Raw genomic sequence first — 24225 nt, forward strand, 5'->3', positions numbered from 1 at the left:
CATTCGTAATTTTGGACACTCTATGGTATGGGGATGTCGAGACGATATGTGCCACCAGTGGAGGTAGAATAATGTCTAACGCACATGACGGGATCGATTACTACTGAAGAATATGACAGTACATGTATTTCAATAACATCCTGTATATTTTGAAAAATATTTTATTAATGAAAGCAGAGTTAAATAAAAACAGACAGTAAAATAAAACTGTTGCATCGAAGGTTAGTATATTAATTAAAACTCGAACTGCTGCTCCAGCTAACCTTGATTTTTTGTCTATCTCGTAAAAATCCTGTTTCCATTTAGTCTGGTTTTAATTACGATCCCTTACCATAAAAATGATCTTAATCCAAATTACATCCACTCAAATGCACCATGTCAGTTTCCAGTACACACGTATATTTTTACAACATTAAGTAATGTATTGACGTATTGTTGTGATTTTTGCTGTCTGAGTCGTGTTTACTGATAAAACTGGTAAAATACACAATGCAAAACATTATACCTGCATTATAAACCACTTACAAAAAAAGTGTATTTATCATTAATCCTTCAAGAACCAGTTCTTCCACAAAAATTGTATTTATTTATTCTCGTGCTGGTTGTCACACTCGAGCTAAATCACTTGCGATCAATAAATTTAAATTTGGCAGTGAGAAATGTGTTTTAAACTATTCGTACTTTGTTTAGTCAAAACTACCGTTCTAATAAAACTAACAGGTAACTTAATTTATTTTTAACTTTATTGAGCCCAATATTCCCTCTTTTCCAAAAGAAGCGATACCAGAAATCAATAAAGACTATGACCTGATGCCACAACTCTTCAAATTTGACGATTTTTACCAGTGCTTGTACCGTCAAGAAGACACTTCTTATTGTCTAGTTTCCATAAAGCTAAATCCGGAAAATCCGGCAAATACGACTAAAGTTTGGAACGTTATCAAGGTACCCATTTTTCGTAGTAGTCTGGAATATGTATATTTTCAGAAATTTTAGGATGTTAGCTCAAACACAGACAACTACCGGCACGATCTACTCAGACACGGACTCTGTCTTCCGAACCACTGCGAACACTGTAGTGCGAATTTCTCCCAAAGAGTGGAACAAATCTACGACGAAAAATTCAAAAATCTGGGACTGGTGACTACCGTGGACAAAATTCGTTGTGAAACGAAAAATTCGGACTACGTGGTTGGAAAACTGGACTATATTTTAGCGTACGTGGTATCCATTGAGTGCCAAAATACTAAACCTGTTCACTTCTAGTATATTAGCGGCTTCAGGTTTCGTCTTCGTAGTTACACTATCGTTCGCTTTGGAACTCTTCAAGTACCAATCGTCAGAAAAATATGACACTTTTTCAAAAACAGGGGGTATATAGTATGAGTGTCCACCTGAAGTTCGACGTTTTCACGCTCTTTTCACAGTTGGTCACATTCTCACTTGTTTTTCCGTCTCCCAAAACTGGAAAATTCTGACCAAAATAAACCCCAAGGACTACAAGTCGGATTTTGTGCCGTCTATGCAAGGAGTTCGGTTCATATGTTCAGTGTGGATTATATATGTTCACACAGCCATCGTGACTTTAGCTATTCCACTTGCCAATCCAGAATACACAGAAGAGGTATCTATATTGACACAAGAACAGACAAAACAATAAAAAATTAGGCTGTCCACAGGGTTCTAACGAGTTACCATTCCAACGGCGGTGTTCTTGTCCAAATATTCTTCGTCCTGTCTTCGTGGTTACTGGTTGTCAGTATTTTAGAAAAGTTGCAAAAGTCCAAGAAAATCACCTTTGGGTACTTGTTGGTTTACATTTTTGGCAAGTATTTTCGGTGAGTGAGTTAGATTAAGTAGTCCAATTTTACCAAAAGTACGTCGTAGATTAATTCCACTGCTGGCTCTGGTTGTTGGTTTACATAGCACGTGGCTGGTGCACTACTCCCGAGGTCCCTTCTGGGACGACCTAGTCGGAGAAGAGTACAGAATATGCAGGCAAAAGTGGTGGTTGAATCTACTCTTCATCAACAACTTCTTCACTTCTGATGGACTGGTACTTCCCCAAAGTGGACTAACGTATTAACAATCTAAAAATTTTAGTGTTTGATACAGTCGTGGTACATGGCAGCGGAGTTTCAGCTCTTCGTACTAGGCTCCATTATTTTGTGGTTAATACAAAGCAAACCCCGAAGAATACTCATAATTTGTGGGGCGATAAATCTGATTTTTATAGTTGGACTTTTTTGCTACTTGTTTTGGAGAAATTTGGAAGTCGGGTTTAAGTTTACGCCAGAGTGAGTACTTAATTTAAGTACGGGAAGTCACTCAAGAGTTAATATTTTAGGGCGATGTATAACTTAAGTCTATCGTCCAACTACGAGTGGAATTTCTCGTGGACTTCCACAATTATGAGTGTTCCAGGTTTTGCTGTGGGTATGTGTTTTGGGTACGTTTTTTGGAAATACAAAGAGGAAAAAATTTTCACAAAGAAGGTAATTTTCGTTGGGTCATTAGGAACTGTGACAAGGATTTCTTGTAGAGTCATATTCTAACAGTGTGGATATTGTGTCTAGCTCTGGTACCACTTTCAGTTTTTACTTATACGTTCTATGTATATAGTGGCTACTACTCCAACAGTAGGTGGTTTGCATCCATCTATGGAAGTGTATACAAAACGATTTTTTCGTGTGGAATAGGGTTAATGCTGTTCGGTATGTCCCAAGGACTTGGAGGTCTGTTTACATTTTTTTCATTTCTTCTTTTATTGTATAATATTTGTGTATAGGTTTCTTGAAGAAAGTTTTTGAATATCCTCTTTTCCACGTTATGGCCCAGCTTTCTTATGGTGCTTTTGTTGTACATTTTTCCATAGCGAGAGTCAACGCCGGTCTTAAAATGTACCCGCCCTTGATGGCTGACTATGTTATGGTAAGTTAGGCCAGGTGATAATAAAATAACACATTATGAATTATTTTTTAATAATTTTTAGTTCGGAGACATAATTGTTACGGTGTCACTCTCCTATCTGGTATCCCTGTTTCTAACTATATTTGTTCAAATGCCATTTACCATAATGTCGAAGAAAATGATGTTTATGTTAAAGTAATCATGTTATGAGGAATATAAAATTTGTGTTAAATTATAACCCGTCATCGTTTTATTAAAAACAACTTCTTTTAACTTTCAGTTTATTTAATCTTTGAGAAAACACAGGTGTATTGTTGGTTGCCTACAACATAATTCCTTGACAATGTAAAAATTTAATAAAATGGGCTGTGTATTCTTCAAAGCCAGTAAAAAAATTCTGGAAGGTTATTTTGACAGAAGTTCCTTCACCCTTAACTCTTAACCTTTATAAAGTGGCGCATAACATCCCCGCACCCCTGCGTCTTTAAATATGAAATATATTTAAAGCAGATGACTAACGGGACAAAATATAGACATTCTAAATTTCTCAGTATATGCTTAACTAGTTAACTTCGACTGTTAATGGTCGCCTGAGAACTTGTTTGATTTACAAACCAGAGCGCCCTCAGGCCAGTGTCGACTCTAAGGGTTCAGAAGCGATTTGGTTGTTTTTTTTTGGTTAACTAAGAATTAAAATAATCGAAATTCTGAAAAATCGGGAAATCTAAAAATCGTGAAACCAAGATGTCAAGAAATCGAAACATAAAAATATCGAAAAATGTAAAATTTAAAAAATCGAAAAATTGAAAAATCGGATCATTGAAAATCGAAACTTCGAAAAACTGGAAAATCGAAAAACCGAAAATCCGACAATAAAAAATCGAAAAACCGAAAATTGAGAAGTAGAAAATTCGAAAAATTGAGAAACCGAATAAGGCCAAAATAAAAAATCTAAAATTTATAAATTGAAAAATTCATAAATCGAGAAACTGAATAATCAAAACATCGAAACGTCCAAACCCCGATAAATCGGGAAATCCAAACGTTGAAAAATCGAAAAAATTTTAAATGAAAAATTAATAAATCGAACATTTGAAAAAAACGAAAACTCGAAAAACAGAAAATCTAAAACCGGGAAGTCTAAAAATCGAAAGATTAAGAAATCGAAACATTTGAAGAACTCGAAAAAATTTTAAACATTAAAAAATTAAAACATCGAAAAATCCAGAAGTTAAAAATTGAAAAATTGAACAATTGAAGAACAGGAAAATCAAAACTGTCGAAAAGTCAAGAAATGGAAAAACTAAAACATCGATTAACTGAAAAACTGAAAAATTGAAGAATTGAAGAACAGGAAAATCGAAACTGTCGAAAAGTCAAGAAATAGGAAAACTAAAACATCGATTAACTGAAAAATCTTAAAATTGAAGAGAAAAATTGAGAAAACGTAAAACTGAAATTTCGGAAAACTGAGAAATTGTAAAATTAAAAATTGAATAATAAATAATCTGAAAAATCCCATAACTGACATTTCGAAAAATTTAAAAGTTAAAGAAAAACTGAAGAATGGAAAAACTGAAATATCCAAAAACTGAGAAATTTAAAAATTGAAAAAATGAGAAATCAATAACTCAAAAAAATGAAGTCGAAAAATCAAAACCTTAAGGAATTGAAAAATTGCAAAATAAAAATCTAAAAATAGAAAAATTGACGAATTAAAGGAATGAAATCGAAAAACTGAGAGTTAATAAAAGTAAAATTTGAAAAATTGCAAAATTGAGAAATCGAAAAATTTAAAATCGCGAAATTGTAAAATCGAAAAATTAATTAATAAATGAACTGAAAAATCCCAAAACTGAAATTTCGAAAAACTGAACAATGCAAGAAAAAATGAAAAATCCAAAAACTGAAATATCCGAAAACAAAGAAATTAAAAAATTGGAAAATTGAGACATCGAAAAACTGAAAATCGAGAAATTGAAAAATTGAATTATAAATAATCTGAAAAATTCAAAACCGAAGAATAGAAAAACTGAAATATCCAAAAACTGAAAAATCAGAAAATTGAAAATTTGAGAAATCAAAAGGTCAAAAACGTCAAGGCGAAAACTCAAAACATTAAAAAATTGAAAAATTAAAAAATCAAAGACCTAAAAAATTGAAAAATTGAAAAGCTGAGAGTTTATAAGTCAAAATTGAAAAATTGCAAAAACCATATTTAAAAATCGTAAAATTGAAAACGAAAAAAATTGGAAAAACCTAAAGTTGACGCATCAGAAAATTAAGAAATCGAAAAATTGAAAATCGTGAAATTAAAAAATTGAGAAATTGTAAAATCGAAAAATTGCATAATAAATAAACTGAAAAATCCCAAAACTGAAATTTCGAAAAATTGAACAACGAAAAAAGCTGAAAAATCCCAAAACTGAAATATCCAAAAACTGAGAAAAAAGTGAAGTCGAAAAAATCGAAACACTGAAAAATCAAAAACCTGAAAACTGAAGAATTGAAAAACTGAAAAATCGGAACATTCGAAAGTCAAGAACTGGAAATCAAAACTTAAATTAATTGAAAAAAAAAAAAATTGAGAGTTTATAAAAGTCAAAAATTGAAAAATCGTAAAATTGAATAGGAGAAAAACTGAAAAAACGTAAAACTGAAACATCGGAGATTTGAGAAATCGAAAAAGCGGAAATCGAGAAATTAAAGAACTGAAAATAGAACAATAAATAATAATCTGAAAAATCCGAAATCTGAAATTTCGAAAAACCGACCAATGAAAGAAAAACTAAAGAATGGAAAAACTGAAAAACCTCAAAACTGAAATATCGGAAACTCAAAACCGTAAAAATTGCAAAATCAAAAACCCAAAAAAAAATTAAAAATTGAAGAATTGAAAAAATGAAAAATCGTAGAGCTGAGATTTTACAAAAGTCAAAATTGAAAAATTGCAAAAATCAAATATTTAAAAATCGAAGAGGCGAATTGCAAGAGGTAAAATTGAAACATCGGAACTTGAGAAATTATAAAATTGAAAAATTGAATAATAAACTGAAAAATCCCAAAATTGAAATTTCGAAAAATTGAAAAATGAAAGCAAAACTGCAAAATCTCAAAACTGAAACATCCAAAAACTGAGAAATTAAAAAATTAAAATTGAAAAGTCATGAAGTCGCAAATTTAAAAAAATTGAGAAACTGAAATAGGCCAAAATTGAAAAACGAAAAGTTAATAGTAGTTGAAAAATTGGAAAATCGAAAAATCTAAAAGGGGAAAAAGAAAAAAACGGGAAAAACGGAAAAACTGAGAAACCGAAATATGTCAAAATAAAAAATCGAAAAGATATAAATTGAAAAACTCGAGAAAATGAATAATTAAAATATCGGGACATTCAAATTTCGATAAATCGGGAAATCAGAACATTAAAAAATGGAAAAATTTAAAAATTGAAAAATTAAAAACTGGACAATTTGGATAAACGAGAAATCGAAAAACAGACAATCTAAAACCATGAAGCCGAAAAATCGAAAAATTAAGAAATAGTAGCATTTGAAAAATTCGAAAACTTGAAAAATTGAAATATCCAAGAAATGAAATGAAAAATCAAGAAATCCAAAAATCTAAAATTTTAAAAATTGAAAAAACGAAAAAGTAAAAAAATCGACACATCGAAAAATCCGGAAGTCAAAAATCGAAAAGTCGCAGAATCGAAACATTAAAAAATCTCAAAACTGAAATATCAAAAAACTGAAAAATGAAAGAAAACTGAAAAATCCCAAAACTGAAATATCGTAGAACTGAGAAAAAATCGAACAATTGAAAAATCAAAAACCTGAAAAATCGAAAAACTGAAGAACCGAAGAACAGGAAAATCGAAATAGTCGAAAAGTCAAGACATGGGAAAACTAGAACATCGATTAATTGAAAAATCGAAAAATTGAGAACTTAGAAAAGTCAAGAATTTGAAAAACTGAAAAATCAAAATATTTAAAAATCGTAAAATTTAAGAGTAGAATTGAAAAACGTAAAACTGAAATTTCGGAAAATTGAAAAATTAAAGAATTAAAGACAAACTCAAGAATGGAAAAACTGAAATATCCAGAAACTAAGAAATTTAAACATTGAAAAAATGAGACATCAATAAGTCAAAAAAGTCAAGTTGAAAAATCAAAACCTCAAAAAATAGAAAAAAATGTTGAAATCAAAAACATAAAAATTGAAAAATTGAAGAATTGAAGAAATAAAAAATCGAAAAACTGACAGTTTATACAACTTCAATTTGAAAAACTGGAAAACGCCAATATTTAAAAATTGTAAAATTGACGAGGAAAAAAATTGGAAAAACGTAAAATTGAAACAACGGAAAATTGAGAAATCATGAAGTCGCAAAATTGAATAAAAATTAAACTGAAAATCCCCAAAACTGAAAATTCGAAAAATTGAGAAATAAAAAAAAACGAAAAATCCCTAAACTGAAACATACAAAAACTGAGAAATTAAAAGATTAAAAAATCGAAACAGTCGAAAGTCAAGAAATGGGAAAATCAAAACATGGTTTAATTGAAAATTTAAAAATCATAAAATTGAAAAGGAGAGAAATTAAGAAAAAGTGAAACTGAAAGAGCCGAAAGTTGAGAAATTGTAAAATCTAAAAATTTGGACCAATAAATAATCTGAAAACTCCCAAAACTGAACTTTCGAAAAATTCAACAATAAAAGAAAAATTGGAGAATGGAAAAACTGAAAAATCGCCAAACTGATATATCCAAAAACTGAGAAATTAAAAAAATGAAAATTTGAGGAATAAAGAAGTCAAAAAAGTTATGTCGAAAACTCAAAACCTTAAAAAATTGGAAAATCAAAAATCTGAAAAATTGAAAAATTGAAGAGGCGAAGAAATGAAAAATCGAAAAATAGAGTTTATAAAAGTCAAATCTGAAAAACCGCAAAAACTAAATATTTAAATATTGTAAAATTGAAGAGGAGAAAAATTGCAGAGACGTAAAATTGAAACAACGGAATACTGAAAAATTGAGAAATCGAAAAATCAAAAAAAGTCGAAAAATCTAAATCTTAGAAAATAAAAAAATTGAAAAATCAAAAATCTGAAAAATCGAAAAATTGATGAATTGAAGAAAAGAAAAATTTACTTTTTTTATTTAATTTAAAAATTGGTCTGTTTTTAAAAAAAGTATACAGTAACATACAATTTAAGGCGTGACATTTAAAGTCATATGTTATATTATTAATTACTTTTTATTTATGCTAGTGGAAAAATTACCCGTTAAACTGAAAGTTTTGTTAAATATTTTTATTAATGCATCAATGTTCGAAAACCTTTCCTATCAAGAATAAATCAAGACAAATTACAGTTTATAAAATTAGACTGAATTTAAAAAACATGTAATTGTATATAATACAACAGATTCTCTAATTTCGGTAAATATCAAAAAGGGATATTGTCTGAACCTTGCTTGACCGATTAGTCATTTCCTTTGACTGATTGTGCATTTTCTGACTTCCATTAAGCCCTCGATTTACCACTAATTAACTTTATCTCCCACAACACAAAAAACAATCTTTCTTTCACAACTTTATTGTTATCATAATTTACTCATTACAACTAACAAGAAAATTACTAAGTACCACGATCCACTCTGAATCCACAAGCAATTTCTAATCTCTTAGTCTTTCCGGGATTAGGGTTTAAGTTTGATTGATCGCCTAATACCAATGATCGATCATCCCGAAAAATGCGCTTCATTAATCCATTGTCCTCACTTCATTCTTACCAAACTTTTCATTTTCAAAATTTTTTCCCTTTGAAAAAAACAACACACATAAAATCGTTTCAAAATTCCGAAGTTTCTACCCCGACTATTAGCTACGAACACCACATTTCCTACTCCCGTGTCGCAAATTCTTTATCAATCCACCACCTAATCCCTTGTCATTCATTGTTCGCATTATCAAATCACGTCTCTGCCACGATTTGATCCCTCATATAAAGAAAAATCACTTAGTAATTATCCCAGTTGGCAAAATGTTTCGCCACGTGTGTATTCTTCTGTGTGCGTTGTTGTCTTCAGTTACAGCTTTAAACGAGATCAAAATCGAAGCAAGAGCTTTAAAGGACATCGGTAGAATTAATTGCTTGCTTTACCAAATCTAAGTAGAATTTGCAGCTCCAAGAATTGTGAACGGTGATGAGGCGTCGTTGGGTCAATTTCCCTGGCAAATAGGCATCTATGGACGAAACTCGGTCGGATATTATTTCTGTGGAGGATCTTTTATCAGTGAAGAGTGGGTTCTGACGGCGGCGCATTGTCTTGACGGGTAAATATTGAAAACTGGAAGAAAGTTTGTCTAAAATGGGGTTATAGAGCCATAGGTGCTAACATATATTCCAACGCGACGAAAATTTCTGACTCAACTAAAGTAGTCTCCCAAGCGATTCAGTTTATACAACACGAAGGGTACATTGCTGATTTGTTGCGAAACGACATTGGTTTGATTAGATTGAAGGAACCTGTTCAATTTAACGGTACGTTTTTTTGGTTTTAGGACGAAATGACTGACTACTTTTTTCAGAGTACACCAAACCCGTTGCTCTAGCGATTAAGGACCCTCCTGTAGGCACCAACGTCACTGTAAGTGGCTGGGGCGTCACTAAAGACTGTAAGTTTGATTTGTTTCTTAAAGCTTTGACTAGTATTTGGTTTGTAGCCGACTTGTACACCAGCGACATTCTTTACTACACAAATGTCGAAACTATTACTAATGAGGCTTGTACTAGAATCTACGGAAGCAACTATATCGTAGATCAAGTGATTTGCGCTAATCCTGGAGATCCTCATACAAGTCCTTGCCAGGTAGACGCCAAATTTGGGAAAATATGGTTTTAAAAGTTGCTTTTTAGGGAGATAGTGGGGCACCAGTTGTCGTTCTAAATTCATGTGGGATACCAGTACAAATCGCTGTGTTTAGTTTCACCAATGGCTACGGCTGCGAATATCCCTATCCTTCAGGAAACACGAGGGTGTCGTATTTCAGGGACTGGATTAGAGAAAAAACCGGAATTTAATTTTATGTTTGGAAAATTTGACCCGTGTAGATAATAAAATCAGGATTGTAGCACTTATTTCTGACTTATCAGTTTTAATCAAAAGATTAGATTAATAAATGATTTTTTAAAATACTGTCCCAAATAAACATGATTTACTTTGTGCTCTGTTTTATTGCGTCGGTTTTCTTAAGAGAAAACAACGGGGTTTTTAGTGGTAAGTAAATTGTACTGAGTCAGTTTTTGGGATCTAAACATGCAACTGGTTGCAGCTGAAGTTCGAGTTATAAATGGCCAAAATGCCACTAAGGGTCAATTTCCTTGGCAAGTCGGAATTTTGAAGATAAAATCAAACATGGAACTGCTTTTTTGCGGCGGGACCATCATTAGTGAAGAATGGGTTCTAACATCCGCCAACTGCCTCTACGAGTAAATATTTCAAATACTCAAATTCGGCTAGCGATTAATGATTTTTAGTGCCCAAGAACTAGGGGTATATTCTGGGGTGGTTGACATAACTGACTTCGATAGAGTTATTAGTACTTCATCCGACTACATAATCCATGAAGATTTTGACTCCTTGACTCTCCAAAACGATATTGGAGTAATACACCTTGATCCTCCTCTAGTGTTCAGCGGTAAAAGTACCCAGAAATTAAACTACGCCACATATGAATATGTTATATAATTTTAGACTATACTAGCGCAGTTGTGCTATCAGATGAAAAACTACAACCTGGTACTGACGCTATAGTCACCGGTTGGGGACACTCAACTCACGGTACCACCCACAACTGGTTGTTTAAGTTTTGATCATTTTGTTTTAGATTATGCGGCAAATGTGACTGATATTTTGCAATACGCTTCAGTTTCGGTTCTTGATAATTCCGACTGCGAGAAAATTTACGGTGATGTTATTTCTCCGAGTATAGTTTGCGCGATTGGAGACAATCCAGTGAAAAATCCGTGTTTTGGGGATGCAGGTGGTCCCCTTGTCGTCAATATTGACGCTTATCCACTTCACGTGGCAATTTTTAGCTTTGTTAGTGCTGAAGGGTGTGACTCTTATCCTTCTGGTTATACAAGAACGGCTTATTTTAGGAATTGGATAAAAGAAAAGACGGGTGTTTAGTTTTTTTCGTACAAATAAAAAAATTTTGGATACGAACATAATTATGATGCTGAAGTATCAGATACATATCCTGAAAATTCATTCAGATTTGAAATTAAAGTAGCAACAACTACATAATTTATTTCTTCTCGTAGTATTAATTTATTATTTGCATTACAGGCTTAATAAGATAAATAAAATAAATAAAATAAATATTCAAGTTCCTTTAACTTCCGTACTTCTTTCATCCAGTCCAGTCCTCTTCCATCCTCGTTTAGCACTTCTTTCTTACTTTCCTTCGATTCTCTCAATCCTTCACATCCTTCCTTCATATGCTCTATTGTTTCTCCCTCTCTCCAACATATCCTATAGCGTCTGTCAGTTTCATCGATCCAAAAATTATTCTCTTTCTCTTCATTTCCACACCTAAATCTCGCCATCATTCTTTTCTCCTTTATACTTTCTCTGTTTGTGTACTTTGGTACTTCATTCTTTACTATTTTTCTATACTCTGCATTATATCTAGACTCCGATATTCTCGATCTGCGTTCTTGCTTATCTATATCCTTATCTCTTACACTCAGTTCTTCTTTCATACTCCTTCCCATTTCTCTCATTCTTTCTATTTCTTCACATGCATATCCCTTTCCTTCATAATACCTGTCTCTTTCGTTCCAAACATGTTCTCCCCCTTCCTTTCTTATTTCTTTCCAACATTCTTGCAATATTTTGCAATCACTTCTCTCACTAAACTTCTTTTCAAATCCGACCGCCCTTTTACCCACTTCCATTCTCATTTTCTCCCTTTTTGTTTTTTTCTCTCACTGTATACCCCGGCGTATACTTTTCCACTCCCAATGTCCATTTTAAGTATTTTTATTGCACTCTCTCTATTTCTTCATATTCCCTCCATCCCCAAATCTCAGCTGCATACATAAATACTAGGGATGTACCGACTAGTGGCCGACCGGTCGGATAAGCCGACTATTCGGCCGTTTTTCATCGTCGGCTGCAGTCGGCGACTAGTCGGCTAAACAGCCGATTGGTCGGCTTTTTTTATTAAAATTAAAATAGTATATAAAACAATTAAACCCGGTTTACAGAACCTCAATTAAATATTTAATTGCGATTTAATTTTTAACCCTGCGTTAAAGTACCATGTGACCGACTCTACGCCAATCAGACGTCGCTAATGGCCTTGTTAAATGCGCGATCAACTTAATCTGAGTTTAAATATTGTATAAACTGGCCCTAAATTGTGTTATTCTTTATTTTTGTACTGTGTTACTAAAAAAAATTAAATGTTAAAGTTATCCAAACTAATTTAACACATTTTTTGGAAAACAAAGGAACTTTAGTTATTCCTTTTATTAAAATAGAACAAATCTTTAAGGTAGTCAGAGAAATAGAAAAAAAAAACACACTGTTTGTCGCATTTATAAACCGGTTTTAGCAATGCCGAACAGTCGGCCGACTAGTCGGCTTTTACTGGCCGAACAATGGGCTAGTCGGTTAGTCGGCCAGACCTACAGTCGGTACATCTCTAATAAATACACTTTTGATCAAACTACCAAAAATCATCATTCTTCTCTTATAATCATGTCCTAATTTTCTCTCTGCCATTTCGCTTTGTTCGCTTTTTGGACCATTTCTTGAATAAGCGCTGTATCTTTAATGTATATCCTAAGTACTGGAATTCTTTCAGCTGTTCAGTCCTCTTCCTTCTCCATGCCCACTCATCCTTCTCCTTTCTTACTTTCTTTCCAAACACCATCATTTTTGTTTTTTCCACATTCACTTCCAATTCCTTTTTTTGTACGTACTTCTCGAAATTTTAAATCATTGTTTTCATTTTTTCTCTTTTCTTTGCCACCATCACTAAACCATCTGCGTACGCCAACGACCACACTTTCTCTTTGCCCACTACCACCCTTCGTGTCTGTCTTTTCTGAACATTTCATCTATATCTCCTAGCTAAGCTGCAAACAATGCGGGGCTCAGTGGGCATCCCTGTCTCACTCCTCTATTTGTATTAAAACTCTTCCTCTCTATTCCATTCACTATCACCTTATTTACTATTTCTTGATATGTTTCTTCCATTCCATCCAAGAATTGTCAAAGGAAAACAATTAACATAAAGGTACAGTACATTAGAAACTTATACATTTAATAAAATATAGCGGATATGCTATGTTAGAAATTCGCTAATTGCGTAATAATTTTTTTTTAATAGAAATTTTTTTATTTCAGATTTAAAGACAAGAAAATTAGACGCATTTTTAATGTCGCAGTCAAGACTGTTAAAAAATTTGCAGCAATTAAAATGCAAACTTCTCTGATAGTGAGCTGTCTTGTGCCGTCTTGGTAACAACAAATCCTTGTGTCTTGTATTGTGTTCGAAGTCTGTTCTATTATTTTTGAAGTTGTTTATGTTTTTGTATGAGTATGATAAAATTTCACATATATATAAGCTTGGCAGCGTCAGGATTCCGTGTTGGTGAAAAGTTGATCTACAAGAGTGTCGGTTTTTTAGGCCCCCTAAAATTCTTACTGCCCTTTTTTGTAATATGAATACACGGTTAAAATCAGGAGAAAGGCCCCTGTGCGTAATACCGTACTTTAGAAGACTCTGAAAGTTAGCAAAATGAAGTTGCTTTGCCGTGGAGAAGTTACATTGTCTCATTATGTTTTTGAGAGCATAGCAGACAGACGCTAATTTAGAACATAGATGGTCTATATATGAACACCATTTTAGGTGGTTATCGAAGGAGATACCCAGTAGTTTGATAGACGGCGAACACGCAATGGTTATATTATTTAAATTGAGTGTGAATTCAGCACAATTTGCGGTATTGGAGAAAAAAGTAAATGCCGTTTTCTCGTGGTTAATACACAGTTTATTTTTTGTGACCCATTTTTGTGCCAAAGTGTAAATATTTGTAGCCTTATTAATGACTTCAGTGGTATCGCCACCTGTGATTATGAAATTAGTGTCGTCAGCATATGACATTACTGAGCAGTTAAAAGACTTTTTCATGAGCATTAATAAGTCATTAATGAAAATTATAAACAGAATAGGACCAAGAATAGATCCTTGTGGCACTCCTACAGTGATGCCTACTTCTGCCGACAGGGTGTTATTTACCAACACTTTTTGTGTTCTGCCGGATAGATAGGACCTAAACAGCTGTAAGGCCACACCTCTTACACCGTATCGTTCTAATTTTTTGATTAATAGGGAATGACTTACACAATCAAAGGCCTTCGTGAAGTCGATGAATAATCCCAGACAGGGAATGTTTTTGTCTATACAAGTAGAGATTATAGAAAGATAAGCTGCCAATGCTGTGTCTAAATTTTTTCCCTTTGTGAAGCCATGCTGCGAAGGATCTATTAACTGATGTGTTGTCAAAAAAGATGTAATACCATTGTTAATAACGCGTTCAAAAATTTTAGATAGACTGCATAAAATACTAATAGGTCTATAATTGGTGATTAGTTGGTCGTCACCTTTTTTATGCAGTGGAACTACTATAGCCTTTTTTAGGGAGTTGGGAAAATGACCATTTAATAACGACAAATTGATAATGTGTGCTATAGGTTCGCAAATAGTTTTTCCCACTTTTTTAAAGACGCTATTAGGTATTTCGTCATGTCCAGCAGATTTAGAATTCTTCAGTTTGTGTATGATCTGAAGAATGTCAGAACCTGTGACTGGTAAAAAATTTAAACTATAGGGCGATAAATCAATGTTATTAAGTAGAAAATCGGAGTTATTTACTATGTTATCGTCAATTATATTTAGAGCCAATTCTGAGAAATTTTTATTGAAAAGATTAGCACAAGCTAGATCAGTTAAGACATGTCCATTTTCAGAGATTCGTATTTCACCCCTTGTTTTTACTTTATTTGAAGATTCTCTAATAATCTCCCACATTGTTTTGTTTTTGTTAGATGTGACTAACCTGTGTTCGTTGTAATTTTGCTTTGATTTTATTAACACCTCTTGATATTCTTTATTTATTTTTTTGAATTGATCTTTAAAAATGGGAAAGTGTTTACTAAGATCTGCATATAGGGAAACAGTCTTTTTTAAGTTACGAACTTCCGGTGTAATCCACTTTTTTTTTATGTTCCTTAGATGTGCACTTAATTTGTTTTATTGAGAATGACAAGTCGAAAAGTCTGTTAAAGATTGACATGAAAAAATCAAAAGCTGCTTCAGTGTCAGTTATATCATATAATGGGGACCAGTCCTGATTTTTTAGTGCATCGTAAAAATGTTGATAATTTTCTTCTTTGAAATTACGTATAGATTTGTAGTGAGGTGGTTTTTTATTTTGATTAGGGGAACTATTTTTGGAAATACCTATCTCTTGTGCAAGATGGTCAGCTAGACTAAGATTTAACACTTGTGTGTAATAACTGGGGGTGTCTGCAGAGATGAAAATGTTGTCAAGACAGGCATGATTCCGAGTCGGTTCAGATATGGTATGAACTAAATTGAAGGTCATTAATAAATCTAATAAGTACTTTTTATCTGGGGAGTCATTCAAGAAGTCTACATTAAAATCGCCTGTAACAACAATTGTTTTGTTATAGGGAATTATGGATAGCATATCCGCTAAAAGATCTAAGAATAGGTTAAAATTTCCAGAAGGAGGCCTATACAAAGCAATAACGATAAGGTTCATGTCCAATATATCTATGCCACAGCATTCAATGATGTTAGCTACCGATTGTTTCTGAAATTGTAGTAAAGTTGTAGACCTTATATTATTCTTCGTATAGATCGCTACTCCTCCATGTTTATTTTTATCTCGACAAAAGCTACAACATAAAGAATAAATTTCCAAATTTATAAACTGAATTTGGTCGATGCATTGCCAATGTTCGCTTAATAATAAGATATCAGGTGTACGTTCTTCTAAAACGACCTCAAGTTTTTCTACTTTGTTACCTATACCTTGCATGTTTTGGTGTAATAACCGAAGTACGTTTTGTTCTATGTTTTCACTACATCCTCTTTTGTTTTTGTAAAAACCGATCTTGGGAAATAAAATCTGCTTACTTGCACACCAGGTGGCCAAAACCCAGAATCGTATATACGTTCCTTTTCGCTGAAGGGTGCGCTTACTTTGAATACAGGATATTGACTTTTGGACTCCACTTTTTCGCAGGTGAACGTTATTCCATCAGAGGAGTTTTTTCGTAAGTATTCCAAGATATTTTCTTCTTGAGTTTTGGGATGGATACGCCTAATGCAAAACCACAGTTTTTTCTCCACGCCACTGAAGTTTTGGGTATCTTTGTCACCACCTGTTCCTATGATTGATCTTGATTTCCTCCTTTTCTGAGAGGTGACAACTTTAAAGCCATCTTTGCTATTTTTGTTAACTAGAGTAACATCAGCAGGGGTTTTGGAAGCTATAGCCTCTACAGACGTTACCGTTGGAGATTGGTCAGTTTTCCAGGATTTGACATTGAAGATGTTTCTTGGTTTAGATAAGTCCTGAGTGGTAATTATGTCAACGGTAGGAGACTGAGTGGCACATTTTTCATTTTTACTCTGTTTTCCGAGTGACAACTCTGGTTCATGTCGTTTCAAATCATTATCCTTAGATGTTTTATTTGTAGCTTGCAATTGAGTGCGTCCATCTTCCGCCGCCACATCTTTTTGAACTTTTTCATGTGGTGTCATCCGTATCTCTTGTCGTTTTATATCGATAGGTGGTAAGTTTTTTACCAAAGCTGTACTGCTCGATGTGATGGATACTGTTTTTAATTGTGTTCTAACTGTTTCTAGCTCATTGAAAAGCAAAACTAAACGTTCATTGACAAGTGAAAATTGTTGTTGTACCAAAGTGTTGTGCCGCTGCTGGTTGATCTCCGCTTGCCTCCTCTCTTCGTACAGCTTCTGCTGTAGCTCCGACTTTTTAGTGAGTAAATCTTTGATAAACAAACACAGACTGTCAGTAGAAATTCTTTGCTCCTTAGTTGCACCTTTTATAATTGAGTTTTCCCGTAATGGAGAAAGTTGAGTATTTGATCTATGCTTATCTGATGCATCCTCGTCAGGGTTAATCTCTAGAATTGCAGCTGTAGCTGATGCTGCTGTGTCACAACACTTCCTCTTGTTATAGCAGCTTATATGCGACCAGACACAACAATCTGAGCAATAAACACGTTTTTTTACAACAGGATTACTGCACACAGAGCACAGCACTTTTTCTGTTAAAGTTTTCTCGTCAGCCATGTTTGTTAAATATATACCCCTTGCTTCCATCTCCTTTCGTAACCTCTCACTTAGTATCAGTGCGTATATCTTGTACGCCGTATTGAGTAAGGTGATCCCTCGGTAGTTCTTCACATCACTTTTTTGTCCCTTTTTAAGTAATGGGATTATTATATCTTCTCTCCAGTGCCGAGGAAACCCTTTTCCCTTCTAAACTCCATCTACCACTTCCCATATCCTTTCTTTCACTCCTTCTGTCTCGAACATCCACGCTTCGTTCTGGATTCCATCCCCTCCTGGTGCCTTTCCTCTTTTCAGTCTTTCAATCTGTCTTCCTATTTCATTTTCTGTTATTTCCGAACCTCTCCACATTTCTTCCGTCGTTGTGATTCCTTTATTTATTCGTGTATTTTGATTTTCCTACTGACTTCTCTGTTTCATTTTTACATATCTTCATACTTCTTCTTCTGTTTTCAGGGACTTTATTGTCTTCTCTTCTTTTTCTCGTTTTTCTCTTTTTCTTTCTTCACATTTTCTCCTATAATTCTCTCTTGCTTTTAAGTACTCTTCTTTCCTTCCCCTGTTATTCTTCCATTTTCTTAGTTTTTTCCTTGTTTTTCTCTCCAATTCACTATATTCTGCATTCCATCCATTATTCCTTTCTTGCCAGATGTATATCTTTCTTTTTTCCGTAGCTTCTACAATTAAGTTGATCAGTTCTGCTATCATAGCTTCTATATCTTCTTTTACTTCGAATTTCTTTTTTTCTAGTCTACTTCTGTATCTTTGAATTCCCTCTTCATCCCATATTCTTTTTTCTATTTCTTTTGTTTCGTTTCTTCTTTCTTGTTTTTCGTACTCTTGCTCTTTTCCTTTGATTTTTATTTCTAGTGGCATGTGGTTTGATTCTACCCTTTCCCCACTTTGAAACTCCGTATTTCTTCCCACGTCCCTTCGTTGACAATCCCATAGTCTATAATTGATTCTCCCCTAGCCCCTACGTACGTCCATTCTCCTTCTTCATCTCCTTCCTTGTTTCCATTCAAAATTTCCCATCCCATTTGTTTTTTTATCTTCCACAATATTTTCTCTTCTTTGTTATTTACTATGTCTTTTGATCCTCTTTTCTCTCCCTTTTCTTTGTCTATTATTCTTGTCCCCTTATCGCCGAGTCTGGCGTTAAAATCCCCTCCTATAAGTATTTTTTCATTTCCTTTTTCTTTTGATTCCTTTTCTATGTTTATCCTTATCCTTATTATATGCTTCCAGCGATATGATGCTAAGATACTACACTAGAATTTTTTGAGTTGTTTAACCAAACATCTCATAGTTACGGAAAAAAAGACACTTTTTTATTAAAAAAACAGCAACTCTATAACTAGATATTTATTTTTTCTTTGATCCAGTCTCTGTACGAAGCAACTCTTGTAAATCTAGAAGGATATTCGCCCCCACATTCCACACCACTGAGAAAACTTAGAATACCCACGAGTACTGCATCACCATCCGCATCCAGTACAAGTGGTGCTCCACCATCCCCATAACACGGACTTTCTCCAGACGGTCCATCGACCGTGCAAACCACGCCTGGTCGAACTACATCAGACCCATAAATTTTTTGACACTCTGTGTTATCGATGGTAGAAACTGTACCATACTGTAAAATATATGTGTTGTTGTCTAAATCATCTAAAAAAACATTTGCAAAGACGACACAAAAAATATACATCATTACCATACATACCATGATTGGAATGACCCCAACCAGCAACGGTTACTAAAGTATCAGCTGCCAATTCGTCGTCGGATAGTGCAATAGCACTAACATTTTCTAGAATGCAGCTACTGAAATTTAGCATAACAATTTTTCCTAATTAGTTAGTAATTACCGTTAAAACTGATAGGAGTTTCGAACTGAACTAAGGCAATGTCGTTCAGAAGGAAACCGTCATGCACTATCAACTGTTTCGAGAATTGTAGAATACCATCAGTCTTCAAGTTGCTTATAGTGGCAGCATGTAGTACTATGTTGTCAGCCCTGGAAAGTTAGACCCGTGATTGGAGATTTTGATAAATTGGTACTAACCCATTGACGCAGTGAGCAGCTGTTAGGACCCATTCTTGATTGAGAAGGGCTCCACTACATAGACGATTTGATGTGATGTTAAAAGAGCGAGCTTGTATTCCAACCTGCCAAGGAAACTGACCCAAAACAGCATCTTGTCCGTTGATCACCCGTGTATCTGTAGTAATAATTAGGTTAAATGTGGTTTCCAGATTCTTTAGTTACCATAAAAGGAATTCGTTGGGACACTCTCGATCACGTTTAGCAGCCAAACAAACCAAAGGAAAGACCTCATGTTGAAAGAATCGTTTCAAAATTTTTAAATTTAGACATCTAAATTTCAAGGTTTCCACTTGAAGAACTTATCAGTTAAGAGAGAAGTGATAAGATTACATACGGAACAGCTTTTTAGGATAACTGGAAACTAATGTGGACAAGCATTTAAGAGTAGGAAGATAAGAAAAGAGAAAAATTTAGTTTCATACCTATAGTGTAAAAAATTTAGTTTAACAACGCACAAATCTGCCCTTAGTACCGGGTTTTATCTCGGTACTATGGCGCTCTGATGGAAAATGACCGAAATAACTTACATACAATCAGTATCCCGTGGGAAAAACAAACAATATTAGACAAATTAATAAACAAGTTTCGAACCGGAATACTAATGATGGCACCGCCGAAAAGAAGCAAATTTTATCATATTTGAGACTTTCAGATTTTCCGGTTCTTTAATTTTTAGATTTTTCAAATTTTGCAATTTTTTGATTTTTGTACTTGGTTTACGAATTTTCGATTTTCGGTGTTCAGTTTTCAAATTGTTGAATAATCGAAATTGATTCATCGAGTTTTCGATTTTTCGATATCCGATTTTCGATTTTCGATTGTTCGGTATTTCACTTTTTCGAATTTCGAGACTTGGAGATTTCAAAATTTCAATTTTTGGGTATTACGGTACTGTGAATTCTCGATTTTTCGGTTTTTTGATTTTAAGATTTTCCAATTTCCCGACTTTTTCGGTTTTTCGATTTTTGGATTTTTCGACATTTAGATTTTTCGATTTGTCGACTTCTCCATGCTTCAAATTTTAATTTTGGAATTTTCGATTTGTGGATTTAGCAATATTTCTAAATTTTCGTACTGCTCAATATTACTATTTTTTCGAATCATAAATTTTCGAGTATCGATTTTAGATTATTCAATTTTTGGTTTTTCGATTTTTCGATTTTTCGATTTTTCGACTTTTGGATTTTTGGATTTTCAATTTTTTGATTTTCAATTTCCCGTATTTGGTTACTCGAATTTTCGTTTTCGATTTTCAATTTTCCTATTTTCAATTTTTCGACTTCTGTGTTTTAAATTACAATCTTACAATTTTTCGAATTTTCGATTTGTTGATTTTACGATATTTCTGGATTTTTCGTTGGACCCACTATTATTATTAGTATTATTATTTCAAATTTTCAATTTTTGGAATATTCAATTGCCGAACTTTCGATTTTTCGAGTTTCGGTTTAGGATTTTTCGGTTTTTACGATTTTCGACTTTTCGATTTTCGATTGCATGATTTTTCAATTTTTCCAATTGTCCATATTTCAGATCCTTCAAATTTTCAATTTTTTGATTTTTCAAATTTCGGTTATCAATTTTCCGATAATTTTTGATTTTTCGATCCTCGATTTTTCCAATTTTGGATTTTTTGTGTTTTCGATTTTTCGAATTTTCCATGAACCAATTTTGAGTTATTCGATTCTTCGATTTTTCGGTTTTCCAATTTTTCGATCTTTTGATTTTTAGATTTTTCGATTTCCCAATTTTTGAATTTTTTGATTTCTCGAGTTTTCGGTTTTTGGATTTTCACTTTTTTTCACTTTTTCGTATTTGGTTAGTGGAATTTTCGATTTTCGATTTTCAATTTCCCTATTTTCGAATTTTCAATTTTTCGATTATTTGATTTTCGAATTTTCAATTTTGCCATTTTAGATTTTTCGATTTTTGATTGTTTGATTTTTTAATTTTTCCAATTTTCCATATTTTATATTCTTCAATTTTTCAAATTTCGGTTATCAATTTTCAGATATTTAAATGATTAATTTTTCCATTTTCGATTTTTCGAATTTCAATGAACCAATTTTGAGTTTTTTGATTTTTTGATTTCTTGATTTTTCGATTTTTCGATCTCGATTTCCCGATTTTTCGATTTTTGAATTTTCATTTGTTTTTATTTTCGAATTTTAGGATTTGGTTAGTCGAATTTTCGATTTTCGATTTTCAATTTTCTATTTTCGATTTTTAATTTTTCGACTTTTGTTTCAAATTACAATATTTCAATTTTCTGAATTTTCGATTTGTCGATTTTAACATATTTCTGGATTTTCGTTGGACACACTGTTATTATTATTATTATTTCGAATTTTCATTTTTTCGATTATTCAAGTTTGTAATTTTCGAGTTTCGATTTACGAGTTTTCGATTTTTGATTTTTACGAATTTCGATTTTCCATTTTTCCATTTTAGATTTTTCGATTTTCGTTTGTTTTATTTTTCTATTTTTCTAAAGTTTCCTATTTCAGGTCCTTCAAATTTTCAACTTTTTGTTTTTTCAAATTTCGATCATCAATTCTCCGATATTTAAATTATTAATTTTTCAAGTTTTGGATTTTTTGACTTCAAGCTTCACTCTTTCAAATTTTCGATTTGTCGATTTTACATTATTTCTGACTTTTCGTTGGACCCACTATCATCATTATTATTTCGGATTTTCGAGTTTCGATTTACGATTTTTGGATTTTCAATTTTTTAGATTTTCGATTTTTCGTATTTGGTTAGTGGAATTTTCGATTTTCAATTTTCCTATTTCCCATTTTTCAATTTTTCGACGCTTCTGTTTCCAATTACAATCTTTCAATTTTTCGTATTTTCGATTTGTCGATTTCACGTTATTTCTGGAATTTTGTTGGATTTACTATTATTTTTATTATTTCGAATTTTCAATTTTTCGATTACTCAGTTTTCGATTTTTCGAGATCTTATTTTCGATTTTTCGATTTCTCGATGTTCTGATTTCCCAATTTTTGAATTTTTTGATTTCTCGAGTTTTCGGTTTTTTGGATTTTCACGTTTCTTAACTTTCCCATTTTTCCATATTTTAGATTCTTCAAAATTTCAACTTTCTGATTTTTCAAATTTCGGTTATCAATTTTCCGATATTTAAATTATTAATTTTTCCATTCTCGATTTTTCGAATTTTCTATGAACCAATTTTCAGTTTTTCAATTTCTCGATTTTCCGATTTCCCAATTTTTCAATTTTTGGTTTCTCAGTTTTTCGATTTGTCGCTTTTTCGATTTTTGGATTTTCATTTGTTTTTCATTTTCGATTTTTCATATTTAGTTAGTCGAATTTTCGATTTTCGATTTTCAATTTTCTATTTTCGAATTTTCATTTTTTCGATTATCCAAATTTGGAATTTTCGAGTTTCGATTTACGAGTTTTCGATTTTTGATAATTACGAATTTCGATTTTTTCATTTTTCCATTTTAGATTTTTCGATTTTCGTTTGTTTTATTTTTCTATTTTTCCAAAGTTTCATATTTCAGATCCTTCAAATTTTCAACTTTTTGTTTTTTCAAATCATCAATTCTCCGATATTTAAATTATTAATTTTTCAAGTTTTGGATTTTTCGACTTCAAGCTTCACTATTTCAAATTTTCGATTTGTCGATTTTACATTATTTCTGAATTTTCGTTGGACCTACTATCATTATTATTATTTCGGATTTTCGAGTTTCGATTTACGATTTTTGTATTTTCAATTTTTTAGATTTTCGATTTTTCGTGTTTGGTTTGTGGAATTTTCGATTTTCAATTTTCCTATTTTCCATTTTTCAATTTTTCGACGCTTCTGCTTCCAATTACAATCTTTCAATTTTTCGTATTTTCGATTTGTCGATTTCACATTATTTCTAGATTTTTCTTGGATTCACTATTATTTTTATTATTTCGAATTTTCAATTTTTCGATTACTCAGTTTTCGATTTTTCGAGATCTTATTTACGATTTTTCGATTTTTCGATTTCTCGATGTTCTGATTTCCCAATTTTTGAATTTTTTGATTTCTCGAGTTTTCGGTTTTTGGATTTTCACTTTTTTTCACTTTTTGTATTTGGTTAGTAGAATTTTCAATTTTCCATTTTCAATTTCCCTATTTTCGAATTTTCAATTTTTCGATTAATATTTAATTTTCGAATTTTCAATTTTGCAATTTTAGATTTTTAGATTTTTGATTGTTTGATTTTTTAATTTTCCCAATTTTCCATACTTTAGGTTCTTCAAATTTTCAACTTTCTGATTTTTCAAATTTCGGTTATCAATTTTCCGATATTTAAATTATTAATTTTTCCATCCTCGATTTTTCGAATTTTCTATGAACCAATTTTCAGTTTTTCAATTTCTCGATTTTCCGATTTCCCAATTTTTCAATTTTTGGTTTCTCGTTTTTTCGATTTGTCGCTTTTTCGATTTTTGGATTTTCATTTGTTTTTCATTTTCGATTTTTCATATTTAGTTAGTCGAATTTTCGATTTTCGATTTTCAATTTTCTATTTTCGAATTTTCATTTTTTCGATTATTCAAGTTTCGAATTTTCGAGTTTCGATTTACGACTTTTCGATTTTTGATTTTTACGAATTTCGATTTTTCGATTTTTCCATTTTAGATTTTTCGATTTTCGATTGTTTCATTTTTAAATTTTTCCAAAGTTTCACATTTCAGATTCTTCAAATTTTAAATTTTTTGTTTTTTTAAATTATTAATTTTTCAAGTTTTGGATTTGTCGATTTTAC

General features: G+C 32.3%; 3 protein-coding genes across 3 annotated transcripts; 2 read left to right on the plus strand and 1 right to left on the minus strand.

Moving 5' to 3' along the window:
* The first annotated feature begins 475 nt into the window (after positions 1–475).
* Positions 476–3184, plus strand: LOC135138072 (O-acyltransferase like protein-like). The gene is made up of 12 exons (XM_064067921.1): positions 476–720; positions 776–945; positions 997–1217; positions 1267–1373; positions 1428–1624; positions 1669–1838; positions 1888–2056; positions 2104–2297; positions 2348–2495; positions 2543–2735; positions 2789–2931; positions 2993–3184. Exons 1-12 carry the CDS (start codon positions 660–662, stop codon positions 3107–3109), a joined length of 1890 nt encoding a protein of 629 aa, XP_063923991.1. The 5' UTR covers positions 476–659; the 3' UTR covers positions 3110–3184.
* Positions 3185–8840: 5656 nt separating this feature from the next.
* On the plus strand, positions 8841–11297 carry LOC135137869 (transmembrane protease serine 9-like). The gene is made up of 11 exons (XM_064067628.1): positions 8841–9050; positions 9096–9246; positions 9294–9454; positions 9502–9588; positions 9637–9782; positions 9830–9989; positions 10110–10190; positions 10246–10402; positions 10451–10611; positions 10668–10754; positions 10801–11297. The coding sequence occupies exons 1-11, from the start codon at positions 8954–8956 to the stop codon at positions 11103–11105; spliced, it is 1593 nt and encodes a 530-aa protein (XP_063923698.1). The 5' UTR covers positions 8841–8953; the 3' UTR covers positions 11106–11297.
* Positions 11298–18649: 7352 nt separating this feature from the next.
* Positions 18650–19723, minus strand: LOC135138963 (collagenase-like). The gene is made up of 5 exons (XM_064069015.1): positions 19610–19723; positions 19406–19562; positions 19209–19357; positions 19064–19150; positions 18650–19008 (listed from the first exon to the last, which is right to left on the minus strand). The coding sequence occupies exons 1-5, from the start codon at positions 19677–19679 to the stop codon at positions 18698–18700; spliced, it is 774 nt and encodes a 257-aa protein (XP_063925085.1). The 5' UTR covers positions 19680–19723; the 3' UTR covers positions 18650–18697.
* Between the last annotated feature and the right edge of the window lie 4502 nt (positions 19724–24225).

The sequence above is a fragment of the Zophobas morio genome, unplaced genomic scaffold (assembly GCF_036711695.1).
Source record: "Zophobas morio isolate AGI-343-1 ecotype UQ-CSIRO unplaced genomic scaffold, CSIRO_AGI_Zmor_V1 ptg000030l, whole genome shotgun sequence".
NCBI lineage: Eukaryota > Metazoa > Arthropoda > Insecta > Coleoptera > Tenebrionidae > Zophobas > Zophobas morio.

Coding starts and splice junctions, on each gene's coding strand:
- LOC135138072 (XM_064067921.1), top strand. CDS start 660: ATGTGTTTTAAACTATTCGTACTTTGTTTAGTCAAAACTACCGTTCTA. Junction 1,625..1,668: donor ATCCAGAATACACAGAAGAG/GTATCTATATTG, acceptor ATAAAAAATTAG/GCTGTCCACAGGGTTCTAAC. Junction 2,736..2,788: donor TATGTCCCAAGGACTTGGAG/GTCTGTTTACAT, acceptor ATTTGTGTATAG/GTTTCTTGAAGAAAGTTTTT.
- LOC135137869 (XM_064067628.1), top strand. CDS start 8,954: ATGTTTCGCCACGTGTGTATTCTTCTGTGTGCGTTGTTGTCTTCAGTT. Junction 9,051..9,095: donor AAGAGCTTTAAAGGACATCG/GTAGAATTAATT, acceptor TAGAATTTGCAG/CTCCAAGAATTGTGAACGGT. Junction 9,247..9,293: donor GCGGCGCATTGTCTTGACGG/GTAAATATTGAA, acceptor ATGGGGTTATAG/AGCCATAGGTGCTAACATAT.
- LOC135138963 (XM_064069015.1), bottom strand. CDS start 19,679: ATGAGGTCTTTCCTTTGGTTTGTTTGGCTGCTAAACGTGATCGAGAGT. Junction 19,563..19,609: donor CCCAACGAATTCCTTTTATG/GTAACTAAAGAA, acceptor TTATTACTACAG/ATACACGGGTGATCAACGGA. Junction 19,358..19,405: donor GCTGCTCACTGCGTCAATGG/GTTAGTACCAAT, acceptor CTAACTTTCCAG/GGCTGACAACATAGTACTAC.